This window comes from Carya illinoinensis, chromosome 6 (genome assembly GCF_018687715.1).
Source record: "Carya illinoinensis cultivar Pawnee chromosome 6, C.illinoinensisPawnee_v1, whole genome shotgun sequence".
Taxonomy (NCBI): domain Eukaryota; kingdom Viridiplantae; phylum Streptophyta; class Magnoliopsida; order Fagales; family Juglandaceae; genus Carya; species Carya illinoinensis.
In genome coordinates, this window is record NC_056757.1 from 28,007,216 (window position 1) to 28,015,028 (window position 7,813).

Genomic DNA, 7,813 nt, shown 5'->3' on the forward strand with positions numbered 1-7,813 from the left:
CTTACCCAAGGACGCAATCCACACGAAGAACGCTGCTTTGGGAGGCGTCTTATGTCTCCAAACCTTTTTCCAAGAAAACTGAATGGGGGACCTTTACGAAAGAGATTTATAGAACAAGCGAACTGAGAACAAACCTTTGCTTGTAGGCTTCCACCATAGTAAATCAGCAAGCTGGTTACTCCGTTTGAGTGAGTACAAGAGGCTGTAAAATGTTACAAAACTGTCTAATTCCTAATCATGTACCACCCGGCTAAAATTGATGTCCCACTGAATGTATTCCCCAACCATCCCCATGACTTCCGCTATTGCAAATACTACCTAAATCCCGCAGGGATCTTAACCATTTTCAACCGAAAATACATCAAAAAGACCTGATCTCGTGGAGTAAAGACTAGCTTTTTCAATCATAAATGCATGAGTCAAATTCCGTCCAACCAAAAGTGGGTAAAATGCAACTGCCGACACTGAAATATTCCATCATACGCATCATTTAGTGGCTGAGCAGTTGAGAGGCAAGCTTTTCGATCAATGATCTTTATCTTATATTTTTCTACTGTACAATTATGACAAGCCAATGAACACATCAAGCAGACAAAAGAACCAATAAATATAATAATAATAATAATAAAGGCATCTTTGGACACCCAAATGGGCATTCAACTGTTCTTTTTCTGTCGTTTCGTGCAAAACTCTCCTTATCTGTGGGGCTGGGATGGGGTATGCATGGGCATTTAAAATGCCTTCTCTTATGAATGCAACATGGTCTGCTCACCATATTCTCTCCGAAAAATAGCGTGGTTCAATGAATGTCCAAGATGATCTGATCTATCTCTTTGTTGAACGACTGCAGTCACCTTATTCTACTTGAGTTGCCAGGGCCTCGCAAGTCATCACAATTTGTTCCCTCGCAAAGGCACTCCTGCGGATTTGCATAGAAGTAATCTTCCTCCTTCGGCTTGTCTATAATAACCTTTCGCCACATTGGCTGTCCCATTCTTTTCTCATGAGCCAACCGCACAGCAACTACAAACTCAGTCCATGAAAGTGTTCTATTCCGATGCATGTCCAGTAAGTCTACAAGCCTTTTCCGATCCAATAGGATGGTCTTTTTAAACCCGAGATACCTGCATGTGATTACTCAGATATGTCATCAACATCTTCCAAACGAAGATAATTAAGCATTTGTAAGGGTGGGTATACAAACCTGCGGTGACCTTCCACGACTTTTGCCATGTTTCCATCATAGGTGGGAATAAAAGTGCTACTTGCTACCGAAACCATAAAATCTAAAGCTGCCATTTGTGATGAATGATTATGGAACTGTTGCAACTCCTCTGGGGCTAGCAACATTTCTTTTTTCACCTGAAATTTTAATGGGTTCACAGATATTAGAAGAATTATATGCAAACAGATGTGCAAGAAGCCAACAAACTACTGTTTAGAAAGCTTCTTATGAAAGTCGAAAGGGAGATGATACAGGCATTATTTTTTTCTTGGGTACTGCATAAAAACAAAAACGCATATTCTAGGGTTAGGTATAACCATTGATGGGGCCTCAATGGGGTTCTCTAACAATAATATGTGCTGGGAAAAATCATCTAAATTATCAAACTGTTTATCATTTATCTGGGTAAATCTTACTTACCAAAAAAACTTATCTAGGTAAATCTGACAGATCACCTAGGCAATAACCTAATAAAGCACCATGACTTGGGAAGAGTAATGATAGAAACACAACCATTTTCACAACATGTGAAAAACACCATGACTTTTGAGAAGATTTCAATTCGTTATTACTCACACCATCTTAACTAAAATAACTACTGGACACTGGACAACAGTGGAGTGTTCCACTACCAGAGAGACAGAACAAAATATAAAGGAAAGCTGCAGAATAGCAGTAGACTCACAATCCATGGAAATGCAGCTCTTAAAGCCACAAGCCTCCGTTCACTGCCATAAATCTCACCAGCTGCAATGTAAATCTGTGTGTCCTTACCGAAACCCAATGCCTGCAAAACTAACGCTATCTCCTCTGGTGTCAGAGGACACAAACCTTGTGATCTTCTCGCTTCCGACACTATCTCTTTCTCTCTCCACCAAGGGTAAGCATATCTGAACAAAAGGTGAATAAGATGAATACCTTTCGTGAGCATGTGTTAAGATAAGTGGTTGAGTAAAAACTAGACTTAACATAATATATCCTTATAGATTTGAAGGAAAACAGTAGACAAGCTTTGGTCAGAATTGATCAAAATAGGGCAGAGAAACCAGGGCCCACATCATGGCCAACCCCTCAAAGTCACCCAGCTCGTAGGGCAGATTTTCCACCCATTATCATGAGTGGGCAGGCAGACCCGGCCTCTCAGTTATAGATATGATATTATTTTAATATCTATATATATATAAAGAAAGAAAAACGTTTCATTCAGAACATACATTTTCTTTCTTGAGTTTGCGACACTGAATTCTCCTCTTTCTTCTCAAGTTCAAGAAATATTAGGCTTTCAAATTTTCGAAAGTTCCTTCACCCAGCCTGACTCTGCATCTCTTTCTCTTTCCTCCGTCTCTCTTTCTCTACCTTTGTCTCAATCTCTCCCTTGTTTTGGGTTTATATTTTGCTTGGTTGGTGAGAAAACAGGAATTTTGCGTCTCAAAAACCCCCAGACAAAGACAAAACAAATAGATTTGGCAACAGATCTAATTCAAGGGAGAAACAATCTCTGATGAGCTTATTGCACCCGACCATGGATTCCTTGGTAATATTTGCACTCTTCTGTCTGTTACTGTTTTCGGTTTTGGTTTAGAGTGGTTCAAGGCTTATGTTTTGGGCAGTGTAAATGTGGTTTGTGAGTGACAAGCTCACCAGGAATGAGTGCCACACTTGTCCACTTGTAGGACAGGTGGGGGCAAAATTGTGTGGCAGTGGGGGATGATACACCCCGGCGCGTCGACCCACTAGGGGTGTGTAGCAGCCCTAGATAGTAGGTAATACTCTTTCCTCTACCAAGTGCTAAAACCCTGAGTTCAATTCAGAATCAAACAAGGCAGGAACGAACCATATTACACTGGCCAGGAAGTTGCTTGATTAGGCCATTTCAGATTATCCCATGCAATCATCACATATTTGGCATCCTTTCCAAATTCATGAGGCATTACAGTAAAGCAAAATTTTCTGATCCTTTGACAATAACTATTGACTATTTCTATATCTTTCCTTCTCCTTTAATCTATATAGAAACAAGCAAGAATTCTTTGGATGGGTCCCTTCTAAAGTCAAGCAGTTCCTAACCAAAATATACTTATAAAGAACATTTTTCAGGTTCTTCAAATGGGCATTCAGAAGTGACCATAAATTTTAATTTTTGAACACAACAAACCTCATCCGCTTGAGGTCCTCAGCTTCCTCCTTGGTGCAGCCGTGAGTGCAACCTGAGAAAGCCAACATATCCATCTCATATCTAAGATGCAGAGCCACGAAAGGTCCCTTTTCTTGAAGCATACGAACCAATTTGTATCCCAAAGTCTCAATCTGGGGAGTAAATTTCAGTGCCTGGAAATTAACACGACACCTGAGTTTCTGAAGATCAGGTGGGATCCCATTGTTTGCCAAACGTGCATCTGTTTTGTTGAAGTGCAACACCTTATACTTGCCAAAAAGTGGAAGAATCTGCAGAATGGGATCAACAGTGTAGGATCAGGATGCATGACTAAAACAAAATGGATCACCTCAGTTATTCATTTTTTTTAGAGGGTTATAATGATATCCCATTTTTTGGTTCTCAAGAATTCATGCCTTTAATACTGAATATAAACTTAGTAGGTGCTCAAACCATAATTTGGTAATGTATTTCCTAATGATACAAATGAAGTGCGTAGAAAAACAAAATATGTGATAAATGATCTCACCACTGTTAGAGGACCTCCTCAAAACTATCTTTTGCAGCTCTAAAAACTTGAGAAGAGAAAAGAAACTTTCAAAAGTTTAAAATCATCCTTTTCAGATTGTAATGAATCAAACTATCAATGGAGTCCTTAATTAGTTGCTTTCTCGTATATACATCTTGTGCACTTGGGTGAGGCCTTCTTATTTTTATCAATAAATTTTCTGTTTAACTATCAAAAAAATTATTCAAATTATTGATGTCCATGCATTGCACATCTGTTTTCTTCTTTTATTACAGAAATCAACATAAGTAAATTGTAATTATGTAACCATTTAAGCACTGCATTAGAAAGATTGCGAAGGAGGAGGCCACCTTCTTTGCTTCTTTTCCTTTTCTCTGGAAGACAGGTAGCCAAAAAGAAACTACAGAAAAGCCATGATAAAAAGGGACTAAAGCTACCCTTAATTCCTTTTAAGCACCATCCCCCTTCCACGCTCATTATGCAACATCTTTCATTCAGCATAACAAACTGATAAAATCTATAACCAAAACCAAAATCTTCAGTACTGGCACTAAGAACATGACATAACATGATGTCTGTTGCATGAAGATAAAAGCATCACGAGTCAAGGGGGCCTCCTCCTTTTCAAAGAACCTTTGAGATAGTTGCCCCCTTCCCCAAAAAATTAAGTGACTTCTCATATTTTCAGGACTCATCAAGAGCCTTGGTCATACAAATTCATATCAAACGAGGGACGTCAAGCTCACGTTTCAAATTCAATTCTTCTTTCTTTTTCATAAGTAATCGAAGATTTTATTAACAAATGCAAAATGCATAGCCCAGTTTCAAATTAAATTCTTAAAAAACCTAGAGGCAGAAATATCTTCAGTAACTTAATATAAGACAAATCTACATATAAGCTGTGAAGCCAGTGAAGTTGATAAGTAAAATAAATTTTCATTGCTCAAGTACAAACTAATAAAAAAGTACACAAACCTGTTGTAAGTAGTATTTTTCATTTGACCAGCTAACAGGAGGCATCTCGAGTGGAATGAGTCCATGTTTCCTATTAAACCTCTTCGGCACCCTTTTTATGATTCGAACTTCATCTCTTAGTGAATTAATGAAATGTCTCACATCAAAGATGTCCTCAAAATTACTGCAGAAGAAAAAATATTAATGGTTAGAATTTTTAAAACAGCAATAAAAGCAGGTAGCAAAGTCTAAAGTACTGCAGACAGAATCCTAAGACTTCAAAGTTTTGATATAAGCACAAAAGAAGAAAAATAAGCCAGTTCTTTCAGAACAATGAGTGCACCTAGGGTCAGCCCAGAAAGACATCTTGTCAAGCTCTGGAACAACCAAAGTGAGATTCAAAAGCCGAGCAACAGTCACCATATCACATATCTGAAATTCCAAAGTAGTTGAATCAGAAATTTGATATGGAAAAAAAAACAGGCAAAGAAACAGAACAAAAGGTACCAACCGCTGCACGCATTTGATTCAGGCCTCCATTGCAGGACACTCTTAGATAACCATTACTTTTATACTTTCCTGCAAGATTTCAGGGCTTAAGGTTCTATTTGGTAAGCAAGAGAAATATATCTTAACTTTCACTAGTCGAAAGCATTGACTTCATATGCCATAACACCACATAATTTACTAGTTGATTATGGTCTTGAAGCAAACCTCCTAGAAGAGAGTATTTTGGACTTTCAAATTGCACCTGAACATGTTTAGAAATTAATTAAGACATTCGATCAAGAATGATTATTTGGCATTATTAATATGTCAAATGCATGCAATAGATAAAAGGATTGCTTTTCTTTATCCAACTTGGCAGAGCTTTCAAGGGAGAAGAAACTAGATGGCTGCATAACTAGTTAAACTAGATGGCTGCACGCATCATTCACGGTTTCCCGAGGATTAACTCTCAAATGACATGGTGCTGTAACGTTCTTTTTCTCTAATCAAATCAAACCACACATCCGTTTTTTATAAGTAACTATACATCCAAAATTTACGTTACAAGAAAGTGCAATAGAAGTCTATTGTCTTCTACAACTTTCTACCGTCCAAATAAGCAATATATTGCCTGTAATACTAAACTGAGGCAAATTAGAAACTAGATGGCTGCATAACTAGTTAAACTAGATGGCTGCACGCATCATTCACGGTTTCCCGAGGATTAACTCTCAAATGACATGGTGCTGTAACGTTCTTTTTCTCTAATCAAATCAAACCGCACATCCGTTTTTTATAAGTAACTATACATCCAAAATTTACGTTACAAGAAAGTGCAATAGAAGTCTATTGTCTTCTACAACTTTCTACCGTCCAAATAAGCAATATATTGCCTGTAATGCTAAACTGAGGCAAATTGAGTAGCGACTATATTATGATCCAATAACATTATTGTGGCTTTAGGGGATCAAGAACTCACTTGCGGGAAGAAAAGGTGGCGGCGATTGCACCTGTTCGGCACGAAGCTGAGCAACCTGCGTCATCCGATTGGTAATCCCGGCCAGCAAATGCGGATGCCATAGCTCCCCGACCGCCGCCAGCTGAACCAAGCACGTCCAGAGCACAATGCTTGAGCAGACGCGTATGAACCACACCTGCAATCGCGTCCTCGGAATCACCGGAGCCGGTAGCTTATCGCACCGCACCTGTACATTCTCCGATCTAACCTCCATTTCCCCGCCGTACACTTCATCGCCGCTTCATCGAACCTCTCTGCCTCCACACCAATTTTTTCGCACCCCAATTTTCGCCACTCAATGGTAAGACCACACCACCAGCATGAATTTCACAAACTACTACGCATTAGCACTGTAAACCCTAAGATAAGCAAAAAAAAAATGAATGTAGGTAATAGGATAATGCGATTAGGAGGCTGTGAAACAATCAAGAAAAATAACAGGATGAAAACCTTAAGAGAGCAAGAATCACGGGCGGAGAAGAGGGTGGAATAAAAATTAAATAACTCTCAACAAACCCCGCACAAACCGGCCAAGTCATGTGCTTCTTTCTGAACTCTTTTGGTTTTCCTTTTCTCCATTGTTTCTCCGGGAAAATTTCCCTTTTTTTCTTTTCTCTCGCTTTCTCTCGCTTTCCTTCTCGATCTCTTTATAACTATATTCATAAGACACCGAATCGAAGATACAGTTGGAAGATTCGCCTTTGAATGGAAATTTTTTTGTGGGAAGGGATAGATCTCTCCGGTTCTGACTGCTCCGATTGTTGCCTAGTAATAATAATAATAATAATAATAATAATAATAATAATAATAATAATAATAATAATAATAAGGAAAATTATATATTTTACTATTTATTTATTATTCTTTTTGTATTTATTTTTTTAATTTATAATTTTATTTAATAATTAAGAAAATAACTATTAGTAAAATTATATATTTTTTAAAATTTTTCTTAATGGCTAATAATGTTAAAAAATATTTTAAAAATTAATAATAAAAAATAAATAATTTATAATATGTTATAAATAATAAATAAACAGTAACAGAATAGTAAGCCTGCCGTTACCCTAATAATAATGCATGAGTTTTAACTTTTAAGCCTTCTTCTACATTATTATTGATTTTATTTCCATTTAATTAATGTAATTTACCAAAAGAGCTGGAATTTGATTTGCATAAAAATAAATATTTTTTTTTTATTACGTAGCCTTGTAATTTTACTTTGGAAATGATTTTGTAATGTGATGCGAGAAAAAATTTAAATTAATTTTGATGGTTAGTTTCAATAAATTATCAATATAGATAAGACCAGTTACTCACTCAAAACATACAAAAAATTTTGAATAATATTAATTAATAGTAAAATTCAAAATTATTTTATGAAACTTATAAGCCGGACTTAAATAGTTACAAAATTTGAAATTATGAAGACTTTTTTCAAAA

The 7,813-nt window shown here is 36.9% G+C and overlaps 1 protein-coding gene across 1 annotated transcript; it reads right to left on the reverse strand.

Annotated features, from left to right (window-relative positions):
- Positions 1-518: 518 nt before the first annotated feature.
- On the reverse strand, positions 519-7,123 carry LOC122313884 (rhamnogalacturonan I rhamnosyltransferase 1-like). The gene is made up of 9 exons (XM_043129180.1): positions 6,821-7,123; positions 6,332-6,729; positions 5,375-5,442; positions 5,207-5,295; positions 4,885-5,047; positions 3,381-3,670; positions 1,911-2,115; positions 1,205-1,362; positions 519-1,124 (listed from the first exon to the last, which is right to left on the reverse strand). Exons 2-9 carry the CDS (start codon positions 6,582-6,584, stop codon positions 851-853), a joined length of 1,500 nt encoding a protein of 499 aa, XP_042985114.1. The 5' UTR covers positions 6,585-6,729; positions 6,821-7,123; the 3' UTR covers positions 519-850.
- Between the last annotated feature and the right edge of the window lie 690 nt (positions 7,124-7,813).

Excerpts from the sequence above, each read along its gene's own strand:
- LOC122313884 (XM_043129180.1), bottom strand. The coding sequence starts at position 6,584 with ATGGAGGTTAGATCGGAGAATGTACAGGTGCGGTGCGATAAGCTACCG. Across the intron at positions 5,048-5,206 it reads TCTTTCTGGGCTGACCCTAG|TAATTTTGAGGACATCTTTG; the intron begins GTGCACTCATTG and ends TTTCTTCTGCAG. Across the intron at positions 3,671-4,884 it reads AAAAATACTACTTACAACAG|ATTCTTCCACTTTTTGGCAA; the intron begins GTTTGTGTACTT and ends CCCATTCTGCAG.